The sequence below is a fragment of the Labeo rohita genome, chromosome 5 (assembly GCF_022985175.1).
Source record: "Labeo rohita strain BAU-BD-2019 chromosome 5, IGBB_LRoh.1.0, whole genome shotgun sequence".
In the NCBI taxonomy this organism is placed as follows: Eukaryota; Metazoa; Chordata; class Actinopteri; order Cypriniformes; family Cyprinidae; genus Labeo; species Labeo rohita.
Genome location: NC_066873.1, coordinates 43,517,217 through 43,535,929, shown reverse-complemented (window position 1 = coordinate 43,535,929; position 18,713 = coordinate 43,517,217). Strand labels below are relative to the sequence as shown.

Below are 18,713 nucleotides of genomic sequence, written 5' to 3'. Positions count from 1 at the left end.
TACACGAGTCAAAGAAATAATACAACAACAGAGCGCACTTTTACGCTTCTGTAAATGTGAGCAATCATCATCCAGGTCTGAAATATACAATAAAATAAAATGTAAAATAAAATATAATAAGAGAAAAGAAATCCAAAACGTTTGCATATGTATTGTGTGTGTGTGTGTGTGTGTGTGTTTGCATATGTAGTTTTTTTGTTGAGCACCATTTAATTATTTTTAGAAAAGCAATCATCATCCAGGTTTATAATAAAATAAAATAAAATGTGCATATGTATTTTTGTTATTAAAATAAAAACACAGTTTTAAAAAACTGATATAACAATAATAATAATAATAAAGTTTGCATGTTTGGTTTTTTTAGCATCATTTTATTGTTTTTTTAGAAAAATCAATCATCATCCAGGTCTGAAAAATAAAATAAAATAAAAAAAGTAAAATGTGCATATGTATTTTTGTTATTAAAATAAAAATACAGTTAAAAAATAAATAATAATAATAATAATAATAATAATAATAATAATAATATGTTTGCATGTGTATTTTTGTTGAGCATCATTTGATCATTTTTAGAAAAGATAATCATCATCCAGGTCTGAAAAATAAAATAAAATAAAATAAAATGTGCATATGTATTTTTGTTATTAAAATATTAAATTAAAATCAATCACCCAGATCTGAAAAATAAAATACAATAAAACAAAACAAAACAAAATATAAAATAAAATATAATAAAAATAAAAAAATATAATAAAATAAAAAGTTTGCATATGTATTTTTGTTTTTAAAAAAAAAAGAAAAAAAAAATACACATTTTAAAAAACTATAAAAAAAAATATGTCTGCATAATTATATGTTGAGCATCATTTGATAATTTTTTAGAAAAATCACGTTAAAATGTGAGTATAAAACATGATCTCATAGGCTTTTGAGGAACATTTATTTGTACATCTCAATACAATCATCATTGTATTGCATTGCATTGCATTAAATATGAGCAAACATGTAATTTGGTGGAGATGCTAATATTTATATAGCCATGTAAAACCTAAAATTTAAATTCTTATACCTTGTAATGTAAATCAATTAGATCTTTATAACAGCAAGTATTGCATTATAACTGAAATAATATAAATATCAGTTGTCACTCTTTAACTCCAAAAATATGTCTTAAGATAATATTTAAATGATCAAAACATATAATGCAATGCAATATAATGATGATTACGAGATGAACAAATAAACGTTCCACAAAAGTCTGACAATCATATTTGATACACTTCAGTATTATTTTGTATAGATAATCAAATAAACTCAAGTTCCTTCAGTCCAGTAAGTGTTCATCTTGAAATATTACTAAAAATATAAAAGCCATTTTATGTTCACTCTAAAAACCTTCACAGAAGATTTCGCAGTAAAAAGACACATTAACAACTGGTTAAAGGCCTTTTACTTCCTAGAAAGTCCTAGAAAGAAGCCATATAGTGCAACAGGTTTAACAGCAAAGTTCTGATCATGTTTATCATTTAGAAGCATTAGAAATTTGCAGATCAAATATGATAAAGCAGGCTTTATAGGGTTAAACTGAATAACTAGGATTTGTCAGACCCCACTAAGCAGCCAAAAGCATTGCATGTACAGCAGTGCATCATTAAGGTGCTTCATAACCAGTCTGAAGTGAGCATTAGTGAAAGAGGAGCTGGGAAAACTAATGAAAGCGGGTCACAGGTGGTCTCATCCATCAAGCGCTGTGCGCCAGCGGTGTGTTTTCCAACAGTTTTACATCATTCTCTTAGGAAAAATTGGACCTCCTTCTCGCTGTCATTTACACCGGCAAAGATAATGAACTGATAGCGAAATGTTATTCTCTTCCCCAAACAGCTTATAAACATGCCTAATGAAAAACTGTCAGACTGTTAGAATATTCTGCCAAGGCGTTTTATTTGCAAAGTCTGCGCTTCCACCGCGGCGCAACTGTGTGTATTTTATCAGCCGGTGCTCTTCAATCAAAACAATGGCTGTTAGATATTAGCACCAGGATCAAGATAGTAGCATAAATATTGAAAGAGGTCGGTTTACACATCCATCATGTTATTAACATGGAGGGAAATACAACACTTTCAGCAAAGACACGCACCTCTTATTTGAGACTATGAGGTAATCCTGAAATAATGTGTACATGCAGATAAAATGATTATGGAGTCTGCTCTGCAGTTTCCATGTTAAATGGGCAATAGTGTGATTATGAAGTATAAATAAGTTATAAATTGTAGGATAATACAATGCATTTTAGAACAATTGGAAATGTGACCAATCATCACCCAGGACTGAAAACTAACTAACTAACTAACTAACTAACTAACTAAATAAATAAATAAATAAACAAATCATCAGCTATGCCAGTCAAATAAAATAAAATAAAACGAATAACTGACAGAAATGGTAGTACAACACAGTGTATTTTAGCAAAAATTAAAAATAAATAAAATAATAAAATAAAATAACATTCTTACTGACAGAAATAGTATTTTTAGCAAAAATCTAAAAAAAAATTAAATAAAATAGAATAAAATAAAATAAAATAACTGACAGAAATACTAGTACAACACAGTGCATTTTAGCAAACATGAAAAATAAAAAAATAAATAAAATAACTGACAGAAATATTAGAACAACAGTGTATTTTAGCAAAAATTAAAAAGAAAAATTAAAAATACAAAAAATGAAAAAATAAAATAAAATAAAATTCTTACTGTCAGACATAGTATTTTTTTTAGCAAAAATGTAAAAAATAAAATAAAATTCTCACTGACAGAAATTGTAAAACAGTGTATTTTAACAAAAATTAAAAAATAAAATAAAATAAAAAAATTCTTACTGACAGAAATACAGTATATTTTAGCAAAAATGAAACAAAATAAAGTCTTACTGATCTTACTCACTCAGCGAAAATAAAATAAAATAATAAATAAAATAAAATAATAAAATAAAATTCTTACTGACAGAAATAGTAATAGTGTATTTTAGCAAAATGAAATAAAATAGAATAAAATGAAATAAAATAACTGACAGAAATACTAGTACAACACAGTGTATTTTAGCAAAAATGAAAAAAAAAATACAAATAAAAAAATAAAAACAAAATTCTTACTGTCAGAAATAGTATTTTTTAGCAAACATTAAAAAAATACAATACAACACAATTCTCATTGACAGAATTACAGTATATTTTAGCAAAAACAAAACAAAATAAAATCAAATCCTACTGACAGAAAATGGTAGCACACCACAGTGTATTTTAGCAAAAATAAAATAAAAATGAATAAAATAAAATCTTACTGACAGAAATAGTAGTATAACACAGTGTATTTTGGCAAAAATTAAACATTAAAATATAAACTAAAATTAAAATAAAATAATAAAATAAAATAAAAGTCTATAATGTGACAGTGTGACAATATGAAGTGTTCTCCAGTCTACAAGATTTCTGGCTCAAAACATTTTGACCTCTGTCTTACCTCTGGCTGTATGGCCTTAAACACGGGGGCATCCATCAGGGTAATTTGGCTCTAAGAAACAAAGACAAAAATAAAACCACGTTTTCATCGCTCAGAATGAGAGTGAGTAATCACAGCCATGAGCTCATTTTCCAGCACTAAGTTACAGCGAACATTATGGCAAAGGACAAAATGAATGAAAACAATTCACCATAAAAAAAAACAACAACAAAAAAAAAACACCACAGTGAAAGAACTTGGTTCAAAGGGGTACTTCCAAGTTCCTTAGAAGTCTAAAGACCTTGATGCAAGTGAATTATGGGTAAAAGACTCCTTCAAATCCCGCAATCAGGCTAACTCACCTATTGTAAATCACGTTAAACTATTCTGAGAAGTTATTATGCATCACATATCAGCAGCTGTGTCCCAAATCCTAGTGAGCTGCCTACCTAGACAGCATATAAAGGTGTCATAAGGGCACTCAAGATGCAAAGACTGTTCTGAAAAGTAGGATCATTACAGGATGGCCGCATCACATGCATCTTTTACTGATTACGTTTATTTACATAAGGTCCTTGAATTCAAAGAAAAGGACAAGGATTGATTTCAAATGTATTAAATAAATACAATAAAAAATAAATAATTATAATTGTTTTCTATAATTAAAAAAAAGTCTTATATATTTGTTTATTTTTTTAAAATATAAAATAAAATATATACAATAATAAAATGTATTTACAAACAAGAAGAAAAGAATACAACAACTATTTTCAGTGCATTTAATAATTTTACAGGATCATTAGTCTTGGCATCAAATAAAAACATAAATAAACATTGCAAATATAATAATGCAATTATTTATTATTATTATTATTAATAATAATAATAATAATAATAATAATAACAACAATACAACCTAAACACCCATACTTATGCATTAATTATAAGTCAAAACCCATTTTAACAGGTTCATTACTCTTGGCTTCATGAAAAAGAAAGAAAATGAAAAAGAAAAAGAAAAAATTCTTTACAATGCATTAAAACAAATGCATTAAAATTAAAATACATTATTTATTTCAATTAATTTGCAAACATAATTAAGCAATTATTTATTAATAATAATAATAATAATAATAATAATTCCAGCTGGGGAAAAGCCTACAGTAACTCATCTAAACTGGTTCATTGGCCTTAGCTGATTTAAACTTGTCTTCACTTGTACGTGCCCAAAACCCTTATAAAACCAGCCAAGAGAAGTTCGCTTGACTGGGCTGAGCGAACAGCTAAGACTGGTTAAAACATGTTCCCTTAGCAACATCAAACTCTTTGAAGGACAACAGTGAGTAATGACCTTTTTTTAAAACAGTCTTTGTTCCACAACCATTTTCCCTTTCACTGTCCACAGCGATGTGGCACAAGGAGCCGCTCACTATTTCACTATATAGCTTATGAGGCTCCATGTCAGTCAGGATGCTGCTCACTCGGTTTGGACCAGAGCTAGAGTTTCCACACAGAAAGGTCCCTACTGACCAGGACTGCTACTAATAAGACTGCATCATTACGGGACAAGATAAACGATGTAGAACCAAGCGCAGCTTTAGTTTTCCACTAGAGAATGCTTCATTTTTAACGCTGACAGTTTTACTCACTGCGAACTCCTCTGGCGTCACTTTCAGCACATCAAAAACGACAGCATCGTAGCTCTTTGCGTAGTCAGCGCCCGGGCCGTCCACAGACACAGAGCTGTTGCTTCCCTGAATATGACAAAGGATATAATATGAAGATACCAACATGTCAAGCATGAAATATTACAGACGCTCATAAATGCATAACAGTAAGAGAGAAAAGAGAGGGATGCAAACAATGCCTAATCATAAACTAATTAAAAAATCGAAATCGACCACATTTGCTCTCTTAAACTAAATTATCCTCATTTATTCTGCTGTGGCCCTGTATTGACCGATCATTAAAAAAAAATCAGCACAGTTCTTTCCATGGAAAAGCGAAGTTGTGTTAGCGTGAGGTTCTCATGGCAGACGTGGTATATGTTTCTCATGAGACGACTGCCAGCGCTGGAAAAACCATGAAAACGTTCCTGGATCCTGATTGAAACGATCTTTGATCTGATGATAACAGCATCTGAACGAGGACACGTCTGTGAGCATATGGGCAAAAGTCTTATGATTTTGTGCATTGGACGTGTAAATGTCCAAAAACTACATAAAAAAAACAGCTGAGCCTTACAGAAAAGTACTGTGGTATCACCATAAAAATGCACAATGGAAAACTGAGGTTTGGAGACTATCGTGGATTTTATTAGACGTTAACGTTACAGAATCTTTTAAGTCAATTAATGATTGACAAAAACATGGGTATTTTTTATTAAAAAGTGCTGAGGCTTTGAAAAAAGAACCGCGGTATTGCCATAAAAATGCACAGCGGAAAACCCAACAATAATTACAATATCATGGATTTTATCAGACTTTGAAGGTACAGAACATTTCAACCACATTTCAAGTCAATTATTTATCATTAAGGTATTTAAAAATGTGGGGTCAATAAGATTTTTTTAAAGGAATGTATTATTTTATTCAGCAAGAATGCATTAAACTGATCAAAAAGTTTCAGTAAAGACATTTACAATGTTACAAAACATTCCCATTTCAAATAGATTAATTTAATGTTTAATCTATTCATCAAAGAATTCTGAAAAAAAAAAAATAAATAATAATTCCACAAGAATACAACGCATGCAATATAATAATCAGAAATATTTCTTAAGCAGCAAATCAGCATATTAGAATGACTTCTGAAGGATCATGTGACACTGAAGACTGGAGTAATGATGCTGAAAATTCACAGGAATAAATTACATTTTGTATTATATTGAAATAGAAAACAGCTATTTGAAATTGCAATAATATTTCACAGTATTACTACTTTTTACTGTATTTTTAATCAAATACATGCAGCTTTGGTGCACATAAGAGTTTTCTTTCAAACAGGGTTTCTGCAGGATTTTTAAGCTCAAATGTAAGACTTTTTAAGACATTTTTTGAAGAACTGCACAAACTAAATTATTACCATATGTGCAGGGTAGGGCAATGTCTATGTTTGTTTGTTCAGACAAGTGGAAAGAAAATACCCAAAGGACACTGTTCAGTGTTTCTTTTTATAGCATTGTATCTATTTGTGTCAATAGATTTCAATTACAATACATATTTTTAAAGGCTGTTTTCTCAAAATGATTTTTTACGGCTACACTGAGCCATAAATCTCCACTTCAGTAGCACTTACACACGCCATTCTTTACAATTTTAATCCTGTTTATACCTATAATGTACAACATTTTAACAGCAGTAGCATCTAATATCATGGCACTTTTGTAAGTGGAGGAACAACGTCAGTTTTTAGACAATAGAGCTGGGCAGGCCGTAGGTTGATGGTGCTGCTGTGGGTCGGGTAATGAGAGGTGAACAGAGGTGAGGAAAGGGCTGGCAATGGAAATGAGGAGAGGAGTGGGAGGCATTACCTCATTTCCACCGCCTGTCATTCAGGGTCAAACACTCATTAGAGCAATGCAATGCTCCACTGCAAACCCATAAACTGTCCATCAAACAACAGCCGCCCTGCAGAGGACGTAAGTGAGGACAGCAAGTGCACTGATGCCTTTCACGCGTGTGTCAAGATTGTTATGTTTTGGCAAGTCTGAAATGTGTTGATTCTTCTATAATTTCAGAGACGTTATTATTATATTACATTATTATATTATATTATATACAAACAATTGTTATTTTTATGTTATGGCTGAGAAGCAAAATGATGGTAATACATACTGTGGTGGCCAAAATTATTAGAACACTAGTATTTTCACTAGCTAAAAATGGTTTTAAGTCAGTTATTTCTATCTTTTGCTGTTAATTGCAATAATCCAGTAAGATCTTTGCTTGCACAAGGAGTCTGGCAACAGCCAGTGCTCCACACAGAGATCTGATCTCATTATCATCCAGTCTGTCTGGAATTGAAGAAACAACAAACTGAGACATACTAAATCCAGAAGAACTGTGGCAACATCTCCAAAATGCTTTGAGTGCATAAATAGTGTCATAAATAGATTTTCTTTATCAATTAACTTGTATTAACTAGATTAAATCAACATTTGGTGTTACCCATCCTTTGCATTTAAAGCAGCTTTTGCCCTAGGTGCACTTGCGCATAGTTTTTCAGGCAGCTTTGCAGGTAGGTTTCTTGAAGCAACTTGGAGACGCTGCCAGTTCTTCTGGATTTAGTCTGTTCTGTTTCTTCATGTCATTCCAGAGACAGACTGGATGATGATGAGATCAGATGTCTGTGTGGAGCACTGGCTGTTGTCAGACTCCTTGTACAAACAAAAATCTCACTGGAGTATTACAATTAATGGCAAAATGAATGTTTGGAAATGTAAACTGATATTTCCAACTAACACACTACAGCAAAACATAGAAATAACTGACTTAAAATGATTTTAAACCTGAAATACTAGTGTTCTAAAAATTTTGGCCACCACTGTATATCATACATAACATGATTAGTACAAATAGATAACCTAGTCTGTCCAACTAATTGGTAAAAACCCTCTGAGCGATTTATCTAAAAACAACATATTATAGCTTATATTGCTCTTAAAGGGGAAGTCCACTTTCAGAACAACAGTTTACAAATAATGTACTCACCCCCTTGTCATCCAAGATGTTCATGTTTTTCTGTCTTCAGTCGTAAAGAAATTATGGTTTTTGAGGAAAACATTTCAGGATTTTTCTTCATATAATGGACTTTATTGGTGCCCCGATTTTAAACTTCCAAAATGTAGTTTAAATGCAGCTTCAAAGGGCTCTAAACAATCCCAGCTGAGGAAGAAGGGTCTTATATAGCGAAACAATCTGTCATTTTTTTCCAAAAATAAAAATTTGTACACTTTTTATGCACAAAAGCTTGTGTAGCACAGGCTCTGGGATGCACGTTTACGATACTACAAATTAGTGATGGGTCAGTCTTGAACGATTCGTTCATCTCGGGGAGTGATTCATTCAGTCGTGTATGCGCAACATCCTGTTAGGTTCTGTACTGGAATTAGTTCACCTGTTTCAAGTCTTCGGGTTTTCTGATTCGTTCGTTCATCTTATGGGGCTGTCACGTGATGAACGAATGACTCAAACCCGAAAACTTGTCAGATAAGAGGTGAGGTGAGCTAATCATAGACTAAAGACCCAGGTAAACAATGAATGCATCTTTTCTGTTTCTTATAGCATTATATTTTTGTCTTGTTTGTAGCGTGATCAATGTTTGTGTAAGCTCTAGATGTGTTAGGGAAGTAACACGTAACATTTTAATTATATTTTGCTAAAATTAACAAAATGAATGAAAAGACTCAAAGGTCAGAGTCGGTAAAGTGATCCGAACTTCCCATCACTATACTACGAATCACGTCTAAGTTCATCGTCTGTGTAGAGTATGGCGGCAGAGTATGAGTATGGCGAAAAACTCCATCTTATTTTGTCCTACAACTTCAGAATCGTCCGACATCATTGTACCTTATTGTTTGTAAACAGCGTTTGATTTTCTTGCACTTTCTTAGTCTTTGCACGTTCGCTTTGTAAACACTGGGTCTGTAGTTCGCCTACAATCGGCGTGACCTTTCGACCTGATTCAACAGTACGTGAACGCGCATCCCGCAGCCTGTGCTACACAAGCTTTTGTGCTTTAAAAGTATACCAATTTTTATTTTCCGAAAAAAAATGGCAGATCGTTTTGCTAGATAAGACCCTTCTTCCCCGGCTGGAATCATTTAGAGCCCTTTGAAGCTGCATTTAAACTACATTTTGAAAGTTCAAAATCAGTGCACCAATGGAGTCCATTATATGAAGAAAAATCCTGAAATGTTTTTCTCAAAAACCGTAATTTCTTTACGACTGAAGACAGAAAGACATGGGGGTGAGTAAATTATTTGTAAATTGTAATTCTGTAAGTGGATTTCTCCTTGAAGACATTGCATATATGAGATAAACTAATGTCATATCATGTCAGATACCTCAACTGAATTTAAAATAATTGCAATAAATTCTCAGTAGAGCCTGACCGATTTATCGGCAGGCCGATATTATCGGCCGATATTAGGCATTTTCCAAACTATCGGTATCGGCATTTATAATGGCCGATAAATGTCCCATGTCATGAGTGTTGGCGTTGTATAGTTTGTACACCAGAGGGCACTCTACACTGTCCCTGTTGGCAACACTCGTGTATAACGTGCCACACATCCTGCAACCTGCTGATCCAGCCAGAGTCGGGCAGAGAGAACCAGTTATCCGCGAGTGAGATCATCGGTGAAGTGTGTTCATGGTGAGTTGGTCACGAGACATACATTGCTTGAATAACAATTAAAAGAACATCCCCATCAGTTCTCTTAACTCAAATAAGCATGACAAAATTCGTGACTATCATGTCCAGTTTTGCTGCTGTTAAATAAGCCGAGAGTGAAGCGGAATTAGCTAGTAATTACGTTACGTTGTTACAGTGTAGTTGACTGACTGTCCTTTTAACTTTTGACAATGAGACTGAAGTATTTCTTTAATAGCGTGACAGTTATAGCAATGAGACGTATCATCTCTCCTTGGCCTGTTATATTGAAAATGTATGTTTTACAATTTGCAGTATGACGTTATCCATTGCTAAATTATGGCTCATCATAGACTAGCTAACCACAAAGCTAGCTAATGCCACTATCAGTGGAAGACCGCTAACGTTAACATTAATGAGCTTGGAAACCACAACGAACTTATTCTGCCTAAATAAAGTAATGATTACTGTATTTATAACTAGCATATCTCTAGTTACAGTCCCTGCATTGTAAAATGTAAGTTAGACTTGCAAGGAGTGAACATTTAGACAGAGAAAAAGTATCAAACGTAGCTTGTGCATAAAAATTAGCTTTTCTTTTACATGTGTGTGAAATCCAATGACGCCAAGTGTGCGTTGCAGACTGTCGTTCAGCCGCAGCATTAAGGCGTCACATAATGGATTTAGATTGCTAAATAATAGGTTTTAGAAGGCAGGCAGCAACTGATGATTGAAAATGGTTTGATGTAGCTTGGTGGAAAGAATTTAAAAAGTGCAGGTAAAGGGATAAGCAAGCTGACATTGTAATTGTGACAATAAAAGAAACAAGTTTCTTTTTAAAATGCATTATCATATTATGTTAGTTAAAACTCATAAATAACTACAAATAACTAAAGTTAGGGAAATCTGTTAATGTTTTGTTGCGCGTTTCCTAAATTTAAAAAAAAAAAAAAAAAAAAAAATCGTCCGATATATCGGAATATTGGATTTTAAAACCAATAAATATTTGTATTGGTATCGGCCTTCAAAGTCCTTTATCGGTCGGGCTCTAATTCTCAGTAGGTACACTGATGGCAATAATAAGTAACAATTATGTTTCCTATTAAATCAACATCAAATGCAAAAGTAGACGTGAATTATGCACAAGATATAACAAAATAAATTCTCTATTAAAATCGCTCCTCTAAAACAGTGAATATACTGCTATATGACAGTTATAATGCAGGTAACTACACTGTCTGCAAATGCATTAAATAGCAAAGAACAAAAGCGTAATGTCCACACACTCCACTGCTCCATAGAAAAATATTTATTTGCAACAACGCTTCAACTGCCTTTGTTCTTTGCCAATTTCTGATTTTTTTTTTTCCTGCACCTGGGCCCTGTTTTGGGTTTGGGTATATGCGCACCTTATTTATATTTTGCAAATGCATTATATATGAGGAATTCATTATAATGGTATACTTGGTCTCCACATTTTAAGTATTTAAGGAATAATGCATCTGATCCAGATGTAAATAGTTCTGTCTTTTGACAACACTACCGGATGTAGTCATTTAGCAGACACTTTTATCCAAAGCGGCTTACAACTGAGGACAATACAAGCAATTAAAACCAACAATAGAGCAATAATATGTGTGAGACAATTCTCAGCTAGTCTAACATAGTACATGTAGGAAGGTTTTTTTTTATAAAAAAAAAAAAAAAAAAAAAGTAAATAGAATTGAAAAAGAATAGAGAATGCTAGAGTTAGAGATAGATATTAATAGACAGATAATATAGATTATATATTAGATTATATTAATAGATGGATAGAAAATACAAATTTCTGCCTACCAGTGTTACAGGTGTTTGTGCCATTGTAGATGCTCACTGTCATATACTTCTCCTGACTCCCAAGATCATCTACTGTGTGATGTAAATTATGTTAATGACACAATTTTGCAAGCTTCAGTAATTTATTGTGTTAAATTATTTTAATACGTTTAGGATGTTTAATCATCAGAATGTGTTAACATACACAGAATAATAATAGTAGATCAGTAGTGTTATTTCAGTATAGTGTAGTTTATTATTTCAAATAATCAAATTAGTTTTTAGTTGTTGTTTTTTTTATTTTAGTTAAAGTTTTAGTAATGTTGTTGTGTGTTTTTGTCATTTTTATTAGTTTATTTTATTTTCTTTGTTTAAGTAAAGAAACCATTTTATATCAGTTTTAGTTTTAGATTTTAGTAGAAAGTTAAACTAAATGAAAATGAGAAATTGTGCTTTGGCGACTAGCAAAAGATCTTATTTTAATTTCAGTGACATTTATGCCATTTCAAGTAATGAAAATGTTTTTAATGGTTTTAGTTAACTATAATAACCCTGTACATGAGTCACTAAACGATATTGTTATAATTAATCACAGTTCCTACACTTAAAATAAATCTTATCCTTTCATAATGCTGAAATTAGTGCATTTTATTTTCAATGATGACCCCTTGCAAATGAGTAAATCATTATTTGTCCGCTAATAATTTCAAAACATTATTAAATTGGAATTTTTAGAAAGAAGGAGTGGTTACCTCAGAGGAGGCGGAGCTAATGCTGGTGCCATCCGATAGGCCGTTTCTACGGTACATGCTGGTGAATCAGCCAATGGGGTGCAGACACCCGGGCAACAGCGGCCCTCAGCCAGACCCCACATATGACAAATCATCCATACCTGAAGACAGACAGAGAATGACATTAAAATATTAAAACACATAAACTGTATAAAATATCATTAGCTTGAGAGAGAATAAGGAGTTTGACTCAGTGTCAAATGCAGTGTTTCATGGGAGTTTGCGGTTACAGATGAATTGGGTTCAATCTTTGACTAGTGGCCTAAGTGTGTGTTCGTAAGAAAAACTAAGTAACTCCACAGGGACACAGTTTCCTCTCTTTCCCAGATGGCCCGAGGAAGTCCCAGCATACCTGACTGACCGATGAACCGCCGGGCCGGGAAGGAGCGCAACAAATAGGAAAGAATGTGAATTTTACAATGGAAATCCTCTCGGATCACTCACAGAGTGATCAAAACACTTAATGGGTTTTGGGAAAGTTCTCCACACTCAGTTGGAGATCTGAAACAGCCAACGCATTAGCAATATGACCCCGCTTTGGTCACAAATCGGGAAATTGCATTTACAATGACAGACATGCTGCTGTAAAAGAAAGCTTTTTAAACTCAGCTCCAACTGTGAGAGTTTTTATCAAGTAGATCTTATATAACACAGTCTGAACTACAGAGCTTTTTACATGTAAACATTTCAAAACGTGAGATGCATCAACAAACAACTATGAGTGTGAAGGATCATCAGCAGCGTCAGCTGCATCCTTTCTGAAATAAACAAGTTTGATGCTCTATGTAGACTTACTTAAGCTCTTAAACAGGCCAAGCAGAGAATTTATAGCCACTAAACTGAAAAAAAAGATACTACAATCATCATGCATCATATTAACATATGATGACCGACATTTACATATTGACATCTTATGATAAACATGTTTCACCACTCAGAAAATTCTACAGAAAATCTAGTTTGTTGTGTTTGTTATGCAATTTTGTTTGTTTGTTTGTTTGTTTGTTTTGATGCAAGAATCCTTGACTAATATTATCAATATAAACCCCTATAACAGTGCATGGCTTTTTTGCATAAAAAGATTTAAGTCTAATTTGCCAAAGCAGTCAGAGGATCTGTGGTGACCTCTAGTGGCCATATGAGTTTCCTAAAATCCAAGGATGAAAAGATTGGGGGTGGTAAGATTGTTAATGTTTTTATAGAAAATCTCACCAAGACTGCATTTATTTGATAAAAAATACAATTAAAACAGCTAAATTGTGAAATATTATTATGATTTAAAATAACTGGTTTCTATTAGAATATATTTTAATATGCAATTTATTTCTGTGATGCAAAGCTGAATTTTCAGCATCATTACTCCAGTCTTCAGTGTCACATGATCCTTCAGAAATAATTCTAATATGCTGATTTGCTGCTCAAAAACATTTCTTATTATCATCAATGTTAAAAACAGTTGTGCTGCTGCATATTTATTGTATAAAACATGACACACTTTCTTTTCAGGATTCTTTGTTGAATAGAAAGTTTAAATTAACAGCATTTATTTGAAATACACATCTATTATAACATTATAAATGCCTTTACTGTCACTTTTGATCAATTATCAATAAAAGTATCTATTTAAAACAAACAAGCATACTTTAAAAATACTTTTGAAGGGTGTATTTAATGTATGAACAAATCTGTTCACTGAACAGTATTATAAAAGCAAAGTAAACATTTGATTTAAATATCATGCCTTAATTTCACCAACAAAAGCATAATTTGTCTTGCTAGTGATTAGTCTGATGTGTCGTTCATTTTGCATACTAAATAATATACTAAACATAGACTGCTAATGAGATACATAAAAATACAATAATATACTTGAACTGTTACATCTATCAAGAAAGTTAATATTTTCATCAGTCACATTTGAAAAAATTGTTGTAACGCTCATCCATACCACAAGATGGCGGCGCAAACCTACAAAGGTCACTGTACTATAGTAGTTGCTTTATTAGAAGAGCTTTGTTTCAAAAACCCATTTAATGTTTACAACACTTACATCAGATCAATATTCAAACCATTTCCATGTAGGATAAAAAAAAGGTTATTTATCTACTGTATATTTAAATAATACATATATATGTTGTATAAATTTGAGAGGTCAATTTGCATGCTTTTCTAATTTAAAATAACTAGGCCTATATGCATGGCAAATTATAGAATAAGCATAACAATTTAGATGAAAAAAAAAAAGTGTTTAGTATATATGCAGGTCTAAATAATGTTAGCTTTTCATTGTGTGACCCTGGATGGCACAAACTCTTCTCGATTCAGCTGAATTGGAGACGGCTCACATTTCTCTCTGCTCCTATTTGTAACCCATTCAACACCAGAACCCAAAACTCTCCAGCTATATCACACCAGAGCCATCTGATTATAATCTGAAAGCGTTTCCTATAATATCAGCCATTGTAATCCCCCATGAGTCATTGATAATACTATCTCACACATCAGTATTATGGTGGATCACCAGCGCAGCAGTCGAGCTCTCTTTCAGAGTCTGTCTGACATCACCCGTTTGAGACGCCATCTGGACTGAGAGCGGGTGTGAAAGCTATTAAGTGTTTCCAAGGAGACGCACATTAGTTTATCTCCCGCTCACTTAGTCCACTCCAACAGAGTGGGAGCCTCAATTTTTTTTTGTTTTTCACAATACAGACTTGAAGAATGAACTTCAATTCAAGGGTTTACACAGAGCATGAACACCTGCCTGATCCTTAAGCAAAACGTTCAGCAAATACACCTAGCACACTACAGTATAGTATAGTATAGTATAGTATAGTATAGTATAGTATAGTACAGTACAGTATAGTGATATACCACACTACAGTGTAGTATACTATAGAATACTATAGTACGAGTAGTGATCGTATAGTGGTAGTATTGTATAGTATAGTATATGGTGATATACTATACTACAGTGTGGTATACTATAGTACACTAATATAACAATTATATAATAGTATTTTATAATATGAGTAGTGATAGTATTGTTTATTACAATATGGGGCGACACACCATAGTATAGTATAGTATAGTATAGCAAAGTGTTCTATATTGTGATATACTATGCTACAGCATAGTACACTATAATATGATTAGCAACAGTACAGTATAGTGTAGTATAGTATAGTAATATACTACAGTGTAGTATACCATAGAATAGTAAGAGTAGTTATAGTATAGGGTAGTATATAGTATATGGTGATATACTATACTACAGTACAGTATACTACACTGTAAAATGAAAATTATAATATATAATAGTATTTTATAACATGAATACTGATAGTATTGTGCAGTATAGTATATGGCAATACACCATAGTATAGTATAGTACAGCGTAGCATAGCATAGTATGGAAAGGCGTAGTATATTGTGATATACTATACTACAGTATAGTACACTGTAATATGAATAGCAATGTTATAGTATAGCATAGCATAGCATAGTATAGTATGGCAAAGTGTAGTTTATTGTGATATACTTTGCTACAGTATACTACACTATAATATGAAAATTATAATATACAATAGTATTTTATAATATGAATACTGATAGTATTGTGCAGTATAGTATACGGTAATACACCATAGTATAGTATAGTATAGTATAGTACAGTATAGTAGAGCATAGTAGAGCATAGCATAGTATGGCAAAGAGTAGTATATTGTGATATACCCTGCTACAGTATAGTACACTGTAATATGAATAGCAACATTATAGTAGAGTAGAGTAGAGTAGAGTGGAGTAGGCTCAAGATGGGAAAGCTTTAACAAAGCCTTTATTTATTTAGCTGCTTTTTAAATGAACTTTGAAGGAACTATGGTAATCTATGGTAACCATTCAATATTTGAATCGTATCAATCAGTTTATATCGAAACCTATTTATAATTATATTCAGAATTTACAAATCTCACCTTCACAAATCACAATTTATTTGCAGCATTTTTACTTCAGGAAACTTTTACTTCATTACTTTCAAAGCATACTAGCATACTTTTTACTTTATTACACTTCATTAAAAAATATTGTTCCTCCTTACTTCGAGCTAGGGCTGGGTGATAATTCGATAACGATAATTTTCGCGATATAATTTTCCTCGATAAAACAATATGAGGAGTTCGATAAATGTTCGATATAATTTGTATGTGCCAAAAGCGGAACAAAACAGCGCGACTCATTTGAATCGTGCTAAACTGCCGGAGAAGGGTATTCCTGCACAACCAGAGGCTGCAGTTTCAGGGCCGCATTTCTAGGACCCTATAGTTTTTTGGTTTTTTTTGTATTATTTTATTTATTTATTGTATTTATGTATGTATTAGCTTCTTATACTTTTTAGTAGCGCTTGCTATTCAGTTCTGTATGTTATTATATTTTAAAGAAATATGTAGTTGTTTAACTGTATACACTGAATTACTGTCCTAACCAACTCCTAACCCTTAACATACACTTAACATTGGAAACCCGATCGAAATATTTAACATAATTTTTGTCAATATATTCTATATATATTCTGGTTTTAAATTCAGATTTCTTGTAAAGAAAGACTTGTATCTTTGTGAGACTTCAGTTCATTAGCCGCAGCACAGCGATTCACGTCTGATGTGTGACACGCATAAAGTGCAGTAAACGGTAAAACAATTGTGCTACAAATTAGTGTGTTTATTGGTATATTAATAAATGTAAGATAATTTGAATACAAATGCTAGTTTATAACATTCAGCAGAACAGTGAACTGTTTTGCACAGCTAAATAGGCTAAATGGAGATTGCTGACACCGCCTCAAACGCAAGTTCACACCAGGTCTTACATTAAAAATAAGAAAGATTAAAAATGAATAGTTTTTGTTTTATGCTTGAATCAGGTGTCCTCTAGATGGCGCTGTCACAAAAAAAAATAGGGTCTTAGAAATGCGGTCCTAGAACTGCGGTCCTGAAACTGCAGACCCCGGTTGTGCAGGAACATACTATTGTGAACTGCCGCGCTGTGCGAGCTCACTAAAGATGCATTTATTGTCTCAATGCGGCACGGACGCGCCTGGAAAAACCGAGCGTGTTGCGACCGCGTCGTTTCCGTAATGAGCGTAGCTGCCGCGGGCCTACTGGGTCAGAATAAATTTAATCATATAAAACTGAGGTTGCTACAATTTTTACAGATGTTACTGATTGATAATAAAAAAAATTCCTTTGCATCCCCAAGCTACTACCAAAAAAATTATATTATTATTTTTATTATTATTATCATCATCATCATCATTTATCAGACAACCCAAAACCTGTTTCTTGATTTGAAACAACTCATTAGAACATGCAGAAATTAATTTTTCTATTTAGATATTTATTTTGTTAAAGAAAATTAATTAACTTTTACTTTGGAGCAAAAATCTGACTTTAAACTTGAAAGAAATAGAGATTTGACATTTATCGTGATAATTATCAATATCGACTGATATGAAAAAAAATATTGTGATCATTTTTTTGCCCATATCGCCGAGTCCTACTTCGAGCTCAATATAATATAATATAATATAATATAATATAATATAATATACTTTCCTGACCAGTTCAAAGATCTATAAACTAATCTGCAAAAGAAACAACTAAACTTTAACAACTTTGTGTCATGCAGATACATGCAGACACATGCACATCAATGACACATATTAAGTGTTTAGACTTGATCTGTCTATTCAAAGTGAGTTAAAAGGTAATTAAGGTTTAAAAAAAAAAATAAAAAAAAAAAAATAAAAAAAGGTAATTGATTTGGGATCCTAATCAGGTGCTACAAATTCTGAGACACACATCCCCTCTGCTGTGTTAGCTGTCTCCATCGTGTTCAATCACACCCCTTTTTGTCACCCTCAATCTCTTTAATTATCCCTCATCTCTCTCTTACGTCCATTAAAGCAGCTGCGAGTTGCTGTAATTATACGGCTCAGTCTGCAGCTCTATTAAACTCACTCCAGGATCTCTTCTCACACACACTACAGCAGCATTCAGCAATACAGACATTCTGGCCAATACTGAAAGTTGGAACAGCATGCATAAAAAATCTCTTATGACTCATATGATACTGAAATGTTTCTGATACCAACACAAACTCAATCCAGACTGCACGCTAAGGACGAAACTTCAGTGTTCAGATAACATACTTCACAGAACTGCACATTCAAATGACTCAG

The 18,713-nt window shown here is 32.6% G+C and overlaps 1 protein-coding gene across 5 annotated transcripts in view; it reads right to left on the bottom strand.

Moving 5' to 3' along the window:
* Nucleotides 1-18,713, bottom strand: part of LOC127165467 (ras-specific guanine nucleotide-releasing factor RalGPS1) — a 159,409-nt gene that overhangs the window by 126,773 nt on the left and 13,923 nt on the right. For 3 of the 5 annotated variants that reach the window (XM_051110126.1, XM_051110130.1, XM_051110127.1), the window contains exons 2-4: nt 12,440-12,579; nt 5,147-5,251; nt 3,519-3,569 (exon numbers count right to left, since the gene is read on the bottom strand). In XM_051110126.1, the coding sequence (XP_050966083.1) occupies nt 3,519-3,569; nt 5,147-5,251; nt 12,440-12,496 (213 nt within the window). In that variant the 5' untranslated portion in view covers nt 12,497-12,579. Of the gene's footprint in view, nt 1-3,518; nt 3,570-5,146; nt 5,252-11,708; nt 11,781-12,439; nt 12,580-18,713 lie in introns of those variants that run through there. The other 2 variants (XM_051110128.1, XM_051110129.1) reach the window with 2 other exon arrangements.